This window comes from Equus caballus, chromosome 3, assembly GCF_041296265.1.
Source record: "Equus caballus isolate H_3958 breed thoroughbred chromosome 3, TB-T2T, whole genome shotgun sequence".
Taxonomy (NCBI): Eukaryota; Metazoa; Chordata; class Mammalia; order Perissodactyla; family Equidae; genus Equus; species Equus caballus.
Window position 1 is genome coordinate 50258954 of NC_091686.1, and position 16038 is coordinate 50274991.

The window sequence follows — 16038 nt, forward strand, 5'->3', positions numbered from 1 at the left end:
GCCCCACCCCCCTAATGTTAGGCATGTTAATTCCCTCTTGATCACATACCTTGCTTAAATAAGGCATCACAATTCGTGTCAGCTTGTTTGGGACTTCGTTTTGCTCGCTACCGTCTCTCAGGCACTCGAACAGTACCTGGCGCGCTCATCAGGTGAGTACTCACGATGTTTCATTCCCGAGGAGATCCGCAGTTCATCTTGTACTTATTCGGTGTGCGCACGAAAGACACTTGAAGGCTGGGGCTAAGAGCTGTGTTAGCGTCATGGGAGTAAGAGTGGAACTTTATCCTTTTGCCTCTTTCCTAAACAATTATATGTCCAAAACTGAGGCACTGGTTGGGAAGACTGTGATCAATTCATATGGCAAAGTATAAAGAAAAGTCATTAAAAAGATAGTTTCACTGATTTAGAAAAATTCTAAAAGGATATTGTCACATGAAAAAAGTGGGTTATAAACATTATATACATTATGATTTTTTAAAAAATATATATGGGAAGGCAATTAAAATGGTTATAATTATGTGGTAGAATTATTTTTATTTATCTTCATCTTAGAATTTTTCTATTAAAATGTGCATTACTTTCTGACAAAAATATAATAGGTTTAGATAAGAAAACAAAGTAGAATTTACAGATAAAATTTTAATACATCTGCTGTGTCTATCCTATGTTTGTACAAATATGCTTGCTGCCTCACTATACACTTCAAATAGTCCCTCATCGAAATAAGAATTTGGCTAAATTCCTTACCATAACTCAGTAAGTAAGTCAAACTCTCCATATTCTTCAGACTATGGTTTTAAAAATATTTCATGTGATCCCTGATCAAGGCCACAAAATTAATGAAGCTTTAAAAGAAAGGTTTTCAAATAGTTAAGTAGTAAGTACACGAGATGATATCTAGTTTCACTGTAAGCCTGGGTCCCAGACCCGGGTCTGTCACTGGCTATAGCAGGTCTTCTAACCAGGTCTTTTTTTTTTTAAACTTGTAAAATGTAAACATTCCACTAGAGGGTCCCTAATGTCCCTTTTAGAATAAATATTCAAGAATTCCATAACTTCAAAATCATGCTTTATTTCCACAATTATCAGCAAAAATGGAAGTAGCACAACTTGATTTCGTTATGGAAGTTGATTCTTTGCTTGTTTCATTTTAAGCTCTTCCATTTGGCAAAATCCCCATTTTGGAAGTCGATGGGCTTAACCTTCACCAGAGCCTCGCAATAGCAAGATACTTGACCAGAAACACAGGTAATAGGTTTATTGTGTTTAAGATTTTTCATAACTGAAAAAAATACATGACATATATTCAATATTTCTTAAATAACTTTATTATTGAACAAAGAAAAATGGAATTAAATGCTAGAGAAATGTAAATGTCCCCTCTGTATCAGTTTAATTTTCCATGAGTTTCCCAGACAATAATTTTATTTTTATCACCTGCTGCCCCTCCTGCCCCACACCTCCTTGCCCCAATCCCTAACTGAGAAAATTGGACAGATATGTCTGAATCCAAACTTTGGCCAGCATGCCTAGCATAAGTTATCAGAGAAGATTAATTAATAGGAAAGACATATGGTATACAGAGCTTGAAATGACGCAGACTGTTAAAATCATGTTCTCGAGGTCCTTCCTCCTAATCACGCTGAAAACAACAGAAGGGGAGTCTTCTCTGCCTCCACCAAGGGCCACCTGAGGCTCTCTGTGGGTAGCTGGCTTCTGGATCATCTCCCGACCATGGTGAGATAAGGAGAAATACAGAAACTGTTGGTTCTCCTCTTTGCCTGATGCCCTTTCTCCCACCCTCATACAGTCCCCCATAGACCCCCCCCCAACACTCTTTTTGAGGAAAAAGCTATGTTTGGTTTCTTTTACAGTGCCTTTCTAATCGGTCTGCAGAATCACCATGCCCCGCTCCCCACCCTATTCCTCTTCCCCTCCCCTGACAACCACTGTGATCCAAGCCATGGACACGTGGTTAGCTCACAAATAAAATGGGCCATAATTACTAGACCTTCATTTTTGGTCTAAAGTAATGTGTATGTGTTAAAAATACAAAAATTTTGGTTTTCACTAACACATGTTTCAACAAACAAAATTCTTTGGAAGTTTAGAAGAGATGGCAATTACTTCAGACTATGGAAATTTGACTTGGAAGTGAAAATGACATTTGAGTTGAGCCTTAAAGGATGCCTAGAATTTCAAGAGGAAGACCTGGACTTGGGCAGGATTTCTCAAACTGTCTGTGCATCAGGATGGCTTGGAGGGTCATTAAAACACGGATTGCTCAGCCTTGACTCCAGAGATCGTGATTCAGTAGTCCCGGGGTGGGGCCCAAGAATTTGCCTTCTTAACAACTTCCCAATGATGCTGATGCAGCTGGTCCATGGACCTCACTTGAGCATCTCTGGGCTAGAACATTCCAGGGAGAGAGAAAATGGCATGAGAAAAAGAAAAGACCTTCAAATTTGCCAAGTGGAGGAGAAGTAGAAAGAGAAATCAATAGAAAAATAGATTGAGCCCTGGTTAAAAAGGTCCAGAGACTGGATGTCATTCCTTAAGCAATTGTAGGGTTTTTAAAAATTGAGATATAATCGACATATAACATTATATTAGCTTCAGGTGTACAACATAACAATTTGATATATGTATATATTGCTAAATGATGACCACAATGTCTAGTTAACATCCATCACCAACACAGTTAGAAATTTTTTCTTCTTGTGATGAGCACTTTTAAGATTTACTCTCTTAGTAACTTTCAAATATACACTACAGTGTTATTAACTATAGTCCCCATGCTGTACATTACATCCCCAGAACTTATTTCTCTTGTAACTGAAAGTTTCTACCTTTTGACCACTTTCACCCATCCCCCCACCTCTGGCAACCACAAATCTGTTCTCTGTATCTATGAGTTTGGTATTGTTTTTTTTTGCATTCCACACATAAGCGAGATCATACAATATTTATCTTTCTCTGTCTTACTTCAATTGTAGGTCTTCATCTAGAAAAGCAACGTGATTATAGCTATGAGCTGGGGGAGATTATTCTGGCATACTTTGTATTTGATTGGCGTGACCTCAGCGATGCACAGTTAGATGCATCGGAAATAGTTCAGACAGCAACGGAAAAGAAGGAGTGAGGAAAAATGAGGAAGTTTGTGATGACAGCATCAGCATAGGGCTAGAAGACAGATATTGGCATGTGGGGGCATCTGTTTGACCAGGAGAGTAAGGGGCTGGCAGGCAACAGCGTGGACAGTTTGTCATTCTCTTAGCTCTTTCTCCTCTCCTCCTCCTCTTCTTAAAAAAAGGGAAACATTCCTTCACTTGCAATACCCTTTCAATGTCCAGTTGGCCGTAAGTGCCTTGCAGGTAAGGAATTTCTCTTTTTTGTTCACTGCTGTAGCCTCCAGTTGGGGCCAACCCACAGTTGCAGCCTGGTAATTATTTGTTGAATGAATGAAGGAAGAAGAGCTGGTTTGAGGTAGGACGTGATGACTCCATTCTGAGATTTGCTGAGGAAGTTCAGGGGCCAAAAGGATACACAGAGAATGTCTAAAAGGAGGCTGAGAATATGGGAAAGGACCAAACATGTTGAATAAGGAGTCATCTGCATAAAACTGATAGCTGAAGCCTTGAGCATGGAAGTCAAAGTAGGGATGAAAATGAGTGAAGAGAACCTATGATAAATTCAGAGGGACTTTTCAAGGTCAGAAAGAAGAATCAACCTTTGAACATCACACACAAAAAACATAGTTTACAAAAGAACTCTAAATCACTAAAGCATTTTCCTTCACTTTTAACAGCTTTATTAAGGTGTGATTTACACACAATTCACCCATTGTCGGTATACAGCTCCTTGATTTTTAGTAAATTTATACAATTCCACACTGAAGCATTTTAAATTGACACCAATGAGAAAATATTTAGGAAGACCAATTATTTCTTAGCAAAATGATGATCAACGAATGGCAGGAAAGAAAAAAAAATCCTTTATTATTTTAAACTTATAGTTTCCAGGAAGAAAACAAATGCTCCTGACAAAACTTATCTCCAAAAAATAATAATAATTCTTTTTATAAAACAAGTGATAATGTACGTGGTACAGGTTATTTATTGTAGTACTGCTTATATTAGCAAAAGAGTGGAAACAAACCTAATCGGTTGAGGCTAGTTAAATAAATGGTGGCACTTCTGCTTAAACGAACCCTGTGTAGCTGAAAAAGAGCAAGGATGCCCTTGAGGGCCTTGCAAGGATAGATCTCTGGGATATATGGGGGAGGTGCCTATTGAGTGGCATAGATATTCTTATTTTCAAAAAGAAACAATGGAAGAACGCAAAAGAACTAATAAAAGTGGTGACAAATATGGTAGGTGGGTAAGGGAGCAAAATGAGGCACATGGTGGTAGGGGGGAAGTTAGTCTTCACTGGAAACTGTTTTAAATTGCTTTGAATTTTTGAACCATATGAATATATTGCCTATTTTAAAAAAAGCGTCTTAATATAGTAAATTAAATCAAGCATATTCTTGGGCATAAAATGGCTTCTCTCTATTCCATAGATTTGGCTGGAAAAACAGAATTGGAACAATGTGAAGTTGATGCAATTGTGGACACGTTGGATGATTTCATGTCACGTTTTCCTTGGGCAGAGAAGAGACAAGATATAAAAGTAATGTGATCAGTTGGCTGTTACTGCCATTAACCGTATCCACTTGCCAGACTTTAGTCAGGTGCTTCAGAAAGTTCCTTTTAAAATACCATATTGTATTAAAAAGTTTAAAACAAAGTACAGTGATTCCCTGCCCTACCTCCTCACATTAACCCCTCCTCAGATATCACCCTCTTTTTAACCCTTTTAGCTGTTTTTTTGGATTTACACATCTGCATTATTCCTAGAGAATGTGTAATATGGCTCTCTTTCATTTGCTAATTTTAGTTTCTACTGACTTCTTTTATAGTAATAAGAATTTATGTCTTACATAGTCATCCTCTCTGCTTCCCTTTCCCCAAACTCCCAAAATAATGATATTAAAGTTTTTTGGTTAACTCCTATTCAGTCATCACATTAGCATGCCTATGCAAATATTATACAGAATTGTGCATTGTAGTACACTTAGATTTGATTTCCTTTCTCACTTTTCCTCCTCAAAATCAGTAATTGCCTTTTTTCATCTGCTGAATTCTTTTTGCTTTTATTGCTGAACCTTCCCACACTATCCAATGGCCTGCCAATACTGTTTTCCACAAGGTCAATGATATGAGATAATCTGTTATTTCCATTATTTTCTTGGAGATTTCCATTCTCCTTTGTAGAGCTGCCTGGGCCTTCTGCACAGCTGTCATCATCAGACTGCCCTTCACTGCTGTCCCAGGGATGTCTTTCTCTTGATTTCCTGGATTCCATCTTTGTCTTCGTTTACTCCTTTGTTTATTTGGGGCACATCCTCTGGTATTCCAGGAGTTAAAATGAAGGCTTGATGAGAAGAGGTATGATGTTGACAGACAGTATGGAGGTGTCTGTCTTGTGTGTCACACCGCTTCAGTCTGGTTTGGTTGACCTAGAGCCCTGGAGCACAGTTGTCATCCTGGAATCTTTATTATCATCTTGGATGTTTCTTTTGATCCTTTCTTGGGTTAATTCTTCACTTTTCCATCCTTGTTTTTGTGGAGCAATCCTCCAATAGCTTACTGAGCATAGGACAAAGTTTGGGGCCTTGTTTATCTAAAAATATTTTTATTTCATCTTCATACTGATTTCATCTTCATACTTATTTCATAATTTGGTTGGGTATAGATTTCTATATTGAAAGTAATTTTTTTTTTAGCATTTGGAAAGCATTTATCTGTGGTCTTCTAGCTGTTGAGAAGTCTGAATCCAATCTAATTTCTGACCTTTCAGACATGACTTATTCTTTTTCTCTCTGAAAGCTGGGAATACTCTTGGCTGTAGAGTTCTAAAGTTTTATAATGATTAGTCTTGGTATGATCCTCTTTTCATCCATTGTGCTGTCTTTAAAAAATTTTTTTTTTTGCTGAGGAAGATTCACCCTGACCTCACATCTGTGCTAATCTTCCTCTAGTTTTTAGCATGTGGGCTGCCAGCACAGTGTGGCTGCTAACAGAGTGATGCAGGTCCACGCCTGGGAACTGAACCCAGGCTGCCGAAGTGGAGCGTGCTGAACTTAACCATAGGCCACTAGGGCTGGCCCAAATTGTGCATTCTTCTTTTGGGGCCCTTTCAAATCTGGGACTTGTGTCCTTTAATTCTAGGAAATTTCTTTTAATTATTTCATTGATAATTCCCTCCCCCTTTCTTTTCTTTGATCCATTATATTAGAATTCCTGTTATTCAGATGTTGGATCTTTTCTCTACTTCCCATCTCTTTGTTTCTTTGCATTACTTTCAGGAAGAATTCTTCAACTTTACTCATCAACCCTTCTCCTTGGTTCAAAATTTCTGATAATTGTGTTTTTAAATTTATAAGGACTCTTCTTCTGTAATGTTCTCTGTTTTCTAAAAAACATTATTTTATATTTACTTAATGGATGTAATATCAACTCCCTGCCTATTGTATGTTTGTTAAAAGTTGCTATTTTTCCTCTTTGTTTTGGTCTCTTTCATTCTTTAGGAGTCAGAGAATCCTTTATAGTCCACGGTAAAGGTAGAGAAAGTAAAGATTACTCAAAGCTCTCAGCATGTGGATGGGGCTTGTTGATTTTCAGCATCACTAGGCCCTTTGGGGCTATTTCTCAACATCACTATCTTCAGGCATCTCCTTAGAGAAGACAGTCTCCTGCCCAGAAGTAAAGGCCTGACTGCCAGTGTTCTGGGAGGCAAGTAGCAAAAAGAAGGCCGAGAGTCCAGAATTTAGCATCAGGGTGCATATACTCACTCAGCACATTGTATATGACACCTCCCACCTCAGAGACCGTCTGTTTCACCGTCTGCAGCCTCTGTGAAGGATGCAAGGGGCAGGTGTCTAGCAGCGTGCGAGGAAGGAGGAGATCTTATGCCAAAACCACTTCTGTCACAGCTTTCCTCCAATCCTCATTTTATCCCCCCTTCCCGCCTGACCCCCTTCTAGATCTACCCTGCCACTTCCTGAACCACGTGAGGGTTTGGAGGGTAGGTAGTGTTGGTTTTCAGCTTTCCTTTTGCATGTACCATTCATCTATCTGTTTTACAGCTTTAGATTGTGTCTGCTCTTGTCTCCTCTCCTGTTTTCCACCTCCTTGCAGGCTCTACCTTTTCAAAAATATGCATTTATTGTGGTTTTGGGATGAAAAAGTTATATATGTGTGTCAAATCCATCATCTTTATTCAGAATTCTAAGTAGACTTCCTTGGATATTCTCCATTACAGCCCACTCGTGGTTTCCTTTGGGGCGCTCATCACAATCTATAATTTAAAATAAACTTCCTTGTTTGTCTCCTCCAGTAGAATGTGCCACGAGGGCAGGAATCATGTCTGTTTTATTCGCTGGTGTACCTCCACACCTACCACAGTGCCTTTAGGCAGCAGGCACTAAATACCTGTTGAATGAGTGATAGGGAGAGCTAAATTCATCACTCGCTCACCTATGCCGATGCTGTTCAAACCCTTTTCTGTGTTTTATCTCAGTCGCTCCTCTCTAGGCCCCCATGAGGAAAGTGTTCTTTATTGACATGCTCACTTTGCAGATGAAGAAGCTGAGAAATAGAGTGGCTGTGGAGTTGCCCAAGTCAGACATCAAGACTGCCCGGCTGTAGAACCCAGAGCCTCATCAGCTATGCATACTTTCTCTTAAATTAGTGACCAATTCCCAAAGCATTCCTTTAGGAAGAAACTGTTCTTACTCTAACTTTCCAGATGAAGAACTTGAGGTTCATGTGGTTTAAGTAACTTGCTTAAGATTATTTAGCTAGTAAGTGGTGCAGAAAGAATTCAAATCCCATCACTCTGGCTCGGACTCCATGTTCTTAACCACTGGGTGTAATGCCACAGCGGCAGCAGCTGGGCATGAATTGTTACGTACATGTTACAGCTTAAGGCCTATTTCCAAAAGCTACAGCACAGAACAAATGCAGCCTTATCAATTTACTTGAGCACATTTGTTCTAAATACTATTTAATTAGGACCTCTTGATTTGAGTAGATATTTGGAACATAAAATTATTCACATTTACTGATTCCTTGATATAAACGCAAGGTGTGTGAGGAGACAGACAGAGACAGACAGACACACACACACACACTTATATCTACATATATACGACTAACTAGGACAAAGTCTTAAATAAAAACTCAGCTTTGATGATAGAAATACACTTGGGCTCTGGAGTCAGACTGCCAGCCCTGAATCCTGATTCCTTTCTTACTAGTTGTCACTTAGCTCTCTATCAATGGTTCACATTCTTTGCCTGTAAAGTAGAGATATCATAGAATCTACTTTGACGTATGTTGGCAGGATTAAATGGTAGCACAAGTACCGATGGCTAGGTAGAAACTGTTCAATAAATATTAGCTATTGTAATTAATACAGTGTTATTATATAGTTCAGTGCTCATTGTTTTTCCTTTTCTTTGTCAGACATGGCATCTATATTTTATATATCCTTATAAATACAGAGACAAGTAGATAGATATCCCCAACTTAGAAAAAAGTATCTAAAGCTTTTTGTTCTACATGCCAAAGACCCCACCGATTGACACTTTATCAAGAGATAGGCTTGCCTTTCTCTATTTTGTACCCTTCTGTGGCTGAGGCTCCATAACAGAGGCAACCTTCCAGAGGAAAATGTTCTTTGAACGTTTATGACAAGAGTAACACTCTACCTTATTAGAGTAACAAGGCTCTTATATACCACCTACTCAAACAAAGCAAAACTCACAGGACGTAATCCAAGTTCATGAATCAATCACGTGAAGGGAGAACATGTTGCAGAGTAACTGCGGATGGCTACAGACTCTCTGAGTAACAAGCAGAACCTGGCTAGGGTACCATGAAAAATACAGAGTTCTTTTGTACTTCGTTGCCTAGTCTCTTTGTAGTGAGTTGCATTGCTGCCACCTTGTGGTCAGGTAAAATTGTCAAAAGTTGAATATTGATGCAGTAAAGATGGACGCAGTAAAGAAGTGAAAACAGGCCTCTTATTATATGGGCTTCAAAAGTCTATCAAATACACAATTATAAATGTTTCTGTACTGATTACTAGAAACTTCCATTTCCAATCTTTTAAAAATTTGATTTAAATTTAAAAGGCAAAATATGTCTCTGAACATTGGTCACCCTGATAATCCTTGAACTTAACACTGGTGTTTCTTTGGTTATTCAGTGTATCTGTTTCCGCTTCCTCCTCTAAGAACAGGGGGCGGGGTGGAGGATGAGCAGGACTGGAGGAATGTTAGGGGCCCATTTCCAATACTACATGATTTTGGTAGTGTCGATTTAAAAATAATGCTTCGGAGAAATATACAACCCTCCCTAATGCCTCTAAAAGCCATTTGATGCAATATGATAGCAATGACTTCTCAGGGTGAAAAAAACCTCCTTATAACTCTCTGGGGGAGGAGGTAGGAAATTTCTGAGTCCACCAGGTATAAGAATGGCTAAAATTTATCAGGAAATGCATTTTAAAAAGTACACATTTGCAAAAAGGAAGAAGAATCAAATTTCATCTTCTTTATGATATTTTGGTGAGTATTCTTTACTATGACTCAAATACAGATGATTATGCTGTTTAGTACTTTACATTTCACGAGTCTGAGACGATCCACCAAACATGTAAAGAGACTCTGGGCTAAAGTCAGCAGCACAGAGACCAGATTTTTATTTGGCACTGCATGTACACAAGCACCAGTGCAACCTCAGTTGTGGAAATGCACATTCAAAAAGTGACGCAATCACCCAGGTGAGCACACAGCAGTCATTGGAGAGCTGTCTAGCAGTTACAGCCTGCTCTGCTCAACTCCCTCCTGTTTCTAGCTGTTCCAGGACAGCCACGTGGGCCATGACCTTTCCCACTGACGCTGAGCAGAGCTGAGCTGTGGGATGTGCCACTCGGCTCTGGGCTCATTGCCTCTCGGCTCACAAATTCTGTGTAAGGGGCAGAAGAACTCACACTGTTTTATTTAAAACGATGAACGTATTAACCATGGAGAGAAAACTGTATGTACAAGAGGTGGTTTAGAACAGTGGAAAGAATATAAAGTCAAAATAATGACAAGCTCTCCAGGCTTCAGTTTGTAAAATCTGGCAAATGTATGTAATTAAGTAATGATGCTTTTCCAAACTGTACTCTACAAATGTAAGGCACGATATTACAATTATCTACATTACCTAAGTCGTAATAATAACAGGAAGTTAATCAGCAAATTGGTGAGGTCATTATCCACTATGTGACCTACCTTAATAAAGGCTGGATTGTGTTACAGGTCATTTATGAATATTACTAAATGATATATATGTATTTTATAATATTTTTGAGTTTGGCTTACATTTCATCTTCAGAATACAAACCAGCCAAAATTTTCATATATAAATAAATACTTCTTACCAAGAAAGAGACAATGAATAAATTACTTGGTCTTCAGAGATTCAAAGAGTAACACAATTTAAAAAAAATGGATAGATCTGTTAATTTTTCTTTTGTAAAGATATTATTTGGTTTTCAATATTACCTTCAAATATATCAAAAGGGGGCATCTAGATGATGGGGTTTGTAGATTATATTCAAGGCAGACAAATCTCATACTAAGGCACAATGTCAAACCAAAGAGAGAACATTCATAAAGACCTGAGAGCATGATGGTTCGTTATGGGTTACTTCCATTAAGTGCAATGGTGAAACGAAAGACTGCCAAACTGGAGGAATCTAGCCTTACAACATAGAATTAATTTCTTTGCCTTCAGTTATATTATTAAACTTTAAAGGGAGCGGGGCTAAGAAAAAGGAGAATTTTACAAATGTAAAAACATAATGGAATCATTTTCATTAACAAAAATTAAGATGAAAATCATGAAAAGATTTTATGGGTGAAATATTTAGTCATTAAATACAAAAAAATTTTAAGAACTGGTGACAAAAGTATTTATTTTTTAATCCATGAGTAATACAGGGGTGACTAAGACCTTTAGAGAATCAGACCTGAATCTCTATAGTGTCATACATTTGAAACAAAAAACAGCCAACAACACATAGCTTCTTACCTTCCTTTCTGAATTCATGTGGGAGGAGAAAGAGGGAAAAACCTACTTCCTCTTCAAATCGTATTATTTATTTTTATTCCTATTAACCTTAAAGTGATCTTTTTTCTGCCTCTCCTAGGATCAGACGTTTAATGAGCTACTTACCTATGATGCACCTCATCTTCTGCAAGATTTGGACACATATTTAGGGGAAAAAGAGTGGTTGATTGGTAACTCTGTGAGTATGTTTTACATCTTAAAAAATGCATGCAAATACATATGTTTGTAAGTATATATAATAATATATATATAACATATAACATATAGGAAGTATGTGTATATTATATATATCTCTGTATATATATACTTTATATATATAAAATAGGATAAAACAAAAACTTATAAAAACTTCTTGAGAAAAAAATGTTACCATGGGGAGGGAATAGGTTAGAGAGCAGGGATAAAAAGCTAAACATCTTTGAATAAACCTTTTTTGATGAACTTACCTTTGGAACCATGAACTAAAATATTTTATATAATTATATAACAACAAAAAACATTTTAAAAAGCTATCACTGCAAAGCAAAAGCAAAGTGAGACAAATGAGCCTGTGACAAATGGACGCACAGAGCACGTAGAGAAGGACCCTGTACTCTATTAATGAAGGACCGTTTTAAGAAACTTCATCATTTGTAAAACACAGTAACTTCACTATATGTCTCTTTATAGATATTCTCTCGGGACAAAAAATAAAAATCATATACCATTTTGAGTAACTATTGTTGGTGGTATTGGGTAGAGTGGTATCTTTTTTCCCCTAATATTATAATGTCTATATTGTGGGGTAAAGCAGTAAGAAATTATGTGGATGTCATTGAGAACCAGAATCCTCAGTGTGGGAGAAATTAGATGGAGACGTAAGATCAGTGAGATTAAGCAAATATCCTATTCCTGAATGTGAACCAGAACTAACAATCTAAACTCAGGATGTTCTTTACCTTAGGATAAAGAAAAAAGCAGTTTTTATCTCTTTTTCTTGAAACAGTGACCAACCCAGTTGTCCTGGGCACCTCTAGGACCTGGAATCTGGTCTCTAAATACTAAAAGGAAGCAGGGCTTCTTGGAGAAATGGCTCATTCTCCATTTGGAATGGGAAATGTAAAAGATGAGGTGTCATATCAGAAGCAAATAAATGATCAAAGACAACTGGGGTTGTATCAAAAGCGCTTCAGTAAGAATATTAACTGCAGTGGATCGAAACAAATCAAAATGAGTGAATCCGTGAGTTTATGACAATCACCACCACCACAACCAAACACACACACATACAAACCCCTAAACCAAACCAAACTTCTTTGGTTACTTTTAGAAGATGCTATGGAACCAAATTATTATTCTGAAAATTTAGAAATAAACAAAACTGGAGGGTTTGAATAAAGCATTTATCTTGCCTTTCTTATGCTGGTTGTACCTCAAGATAACAAAAATTGATAGACAAAGTTTGTCTTCATGAGTATTCCAGTTAATAATTAAGAAGGAGGGATGAAAATAAACTATCATCATTTTCCAACCCTTGATGAATTATCGGACCTAGGCATTGACTACCAATAATTGTTAACATCACAAAAAGTGAGACAACCAGATTTTACTCACCTACTGTTAGAGGAGACACCACCACCTACCTCTGAAGTAGTCTTGCCAAAAAGATCAAATCTAAATCCGATTTAGATGCTGTGGAAGGTCGGGGTCCCTGCCTTCTCGGAGACAAGACACAGACTGCTTTTTGTGGTGCTCTTGTGACCTGTTCTGAACAGTCTGCCGAGTCCTCCTGGGGTGATACAGAAGCAAATTTGCCACATCTTGATTCTCAACTCTCATCCTCACCACTCGCCCCTTCATTTCTTCCCGTTGACTTCTCAGTAGGCTTTCTCAAAACGTTCCTCTCCCTATCCTTTTGCTTGAACAATTTCTAAGGACTTAAAATGTGTGTTTCTTCTGCTTACTATTAAGATTCCTTTGTAAACTCTCTCCCTTCCTCACAGTGTCCCAAACACACTGGTGTTTGGTTTGTTCCTCAGACACAAGTCACACTCCCACCTGAGAGCCTTTACACTTGCTGTTTCCTCTGCCTGAAATGCTTAATTCCCAGATCAATGCACGTCTGGATCCATTTTACCACTCAAGCCTTGGCTTAAATGTCATCTCTTGAAAGTCGTCCCCCGCTGACCACCTGAGAGTCCCTCTCATCATGGCACTTCTTCTTCATCAATCAGTTTCCATGTTTGTCTTCCTGCTTCTAAAATCAAATCTGCATCAGAGAAGGGGCTTGCGCCACATCTTGCTCCCCAGTCAGTGCCAGCACCTAGACCTGTACACAGCACATGGGAGGCAGGAACTGCATCACTATTTGTTGAGTGAAATCTGAGCCCTCTCACCAATAGACTCTCCTGGTTGACAGGTGTTTAGTAAGCAAGTTAATAAAACACTAACAATTGGCATCATTAAATTCCATACAAAAAGAAAACTAAGAATAGTCCACATTTAAACTTCACTCTTTGATTGATATTCATACAGAGCCAAAGTAACATCATCCAGATTAGTTTCTAGTCACAAAGGAAAAAAAAAAAGTGTACAAAGGAAAACAAACAAGTGTACAAGGGTAAGACCAGGCTGTCATCACCCTAATATAGTGGTCAATCTTAGGGCTCCACCATGGTCAGACACCCATATATTGTGTCTTCTGATGTGATGCAATATAATGTGTTAGCCAAAAATATTTAACTCGAAACTATGAACTCTCTAGGGATAACTTGCATTCTATTCTTTTTTTTTTGGAGGAAGATTAGCCCTGAGCTAACCACTGCCAGTCCTCCTCTTTTTTCCGAGGAAGACTGGTGCTGAGCTAACATCCGTGCCCATCTTTCTCTACTTTCTATGTGGGAAGCCTACCACAGCATGGTGTGCCAAGTGGTGCCATGACTGCACCCGGGATCCGAACCGGGGAACCCCGGGTCGCCGATAAGTGGAACGGGCGAACTTAACTGCTGCACCACTGGGCTGGCCCGCATTCTATTCTTTTATATTCTACAGTATAAAGGAACAAAGTAAACAAGATGAAATAATTGCATAAATCCTGAAGACAGGACATTCTGCATGACTAATGTGGAATACTCAATAATTCAGTGCCATGAAAAAAAGGGTACTGTTCTGAATTAAGAGAGTTAAATGACATAAGCAGATGAAATGCATGGTCCTAGAATGGATTCTGCCTTGTCCTATAAAGAACACTTTTGCAATAGATGGAAAAATATTGACTATTAGATAAGATGAAAATGTATTGTCACAGAGAGGTAGAGACTGAATGAAGTTACAACAGTATGTACTGTAAGATCTCATTTTAGCAAAAATACATGCATACACACACACAGAAAAATACCTTATCCACAAGGTGTTAATATTAGTAACCTCTGGGTGTTAGGAATCTGGTAATCTATAATTTTCTATCATATACACATTCTACTTTTGGAGTAACAGATTATTTTGAATTAAAAAGAAACTACTTTTCGATGAAGTAGTTAATGCCTTTTATGTTCAAGTCGAAATTTTTGTTTCCTTTAAACTAGGTGACTTGGGCAGATTTCTACTGGGAAATCTGCAGTACCACACTTTTGGTCTTTAAACCTGACTTGTTGGATGTCCATCCCAGGCTGGTGACGGTACGGAAGAAAGTCCAAGCCATTCCTGCCATCGCTGACTGGATACAACGAAGGCCCCAAACCAGACTCTAGGCTGAGTTCTTGCTGACACTGGTGAACATCTGCTTCAAATAGCAATAAAATGAAAGCTACATAATCCATACAGCTGCATCCTTTAACATAATGAAAAAGAACTTCAAATGAGACAAGCAAAAACAAGACATGAGCATTGTCAAATAAGGCACATGCAAAAATCTACACACGTTATCCAGTGAAAGACAATATACATATATTTAGAGGTAGAAATAATTACAAACATACTATTAATATTGGATTGTCTGAATCTTAGTATGTCATGTTACATGTGGAAACAGATTATGGAAACAGATGGCTTTATACTCGAAAGGCAGGGTAGAGGAAGGAGGACATGAAACGGAGAGAGTGTGGGAGACGAACAGAGAAAAGGAGAAAAGGAAAGCCCAGCTAAGGATGCTCTTGTTTAAGGGGCTTCTTTCCTCGCAACGTTCTATGAAATGGGGAAAAAATGTTAACTATTTCATTCATTATTAAGGATTACACACAAAAACAAAGTGATTTCCCAAGCACCTGGCTTCTCTGGATTACATTTTTTTATCGTTAGTGGCTGTTAATAAATGATAATGGGTTATGAGTGAATCTCACGGCAAGGTACTCTATCACATCGTCAATGCAGTCTGAAGCAAAAACTTTTTTACAAAATAAATTCAAGTCATACTTTGGATAATGAAGGTAGTAACTTTTCTTCTCTCTTATGCATGTTCATTTTCCTCCATGTATTTTGATAAGCTTTAATGAAAAGAGAATTTAGTAAAAGTTAGAAATACAATGCTTACCTAAATTATGAATCACTTCCATTTGTTTACACAAATCATAACTTATTTTGTGGTGAGGAAGATTGATCCTGAGATAACATCTGTTGCCAATCTTCCTCTGTATGTGGGACACCACCACAGCATGGCTTGATGAATAGTGTGTAGGTCTGCACCCAGGATCTGAACCCACGAACCCCAGGCTGCTGAAGTGGAGCGCATGAACTTAACCACTACACTGTGGGGCCGGCCCCTACCTAAATCATAATTTAAATATAAAGTGCAAGTACACCAGGTTTCCTAAGAAAACATTTCATTTCA

General features: G+C 38.1%; 1 protein-coding gene across 4 annotated transcripts in view; it reads left to right on the forward strand.

Moving 5' to 3' along the window:
* Positions 1–15632, forward strand: part of HPGDS (hematopoietic prostaglandin D synthase) — a 30040-nt gene extending 14408 nt beyond the window's left edge. For 3 of the 4 annotated variants that reach the window (XM_001497296.5, XM_070262253.1, XM_014738852.3), the window contains exons 3-6: positions 1159–1251; positions 4568–4677; positions 11314–11412; positions 14798–15632. In XM_001497296.5, the coding sequence (XP_001497346.1) occupies positions 1159–1251; positions 4568–4677; positions 11314–11412; positions 14798–14962 (467 nt within the window). In that variant the 3' untranslated portion in view covers positions 14963–15632. The remainder of the gene's footprint in view (positions 1–1158; positions 1252–4567; positions 4678–11313; positions 11413–14797) is intronic. The other variant, XM_014738854.3, reaches the window with a different exon arrangement.
* Positions 15633–16038: the final 406 nt, after the last annotated feature.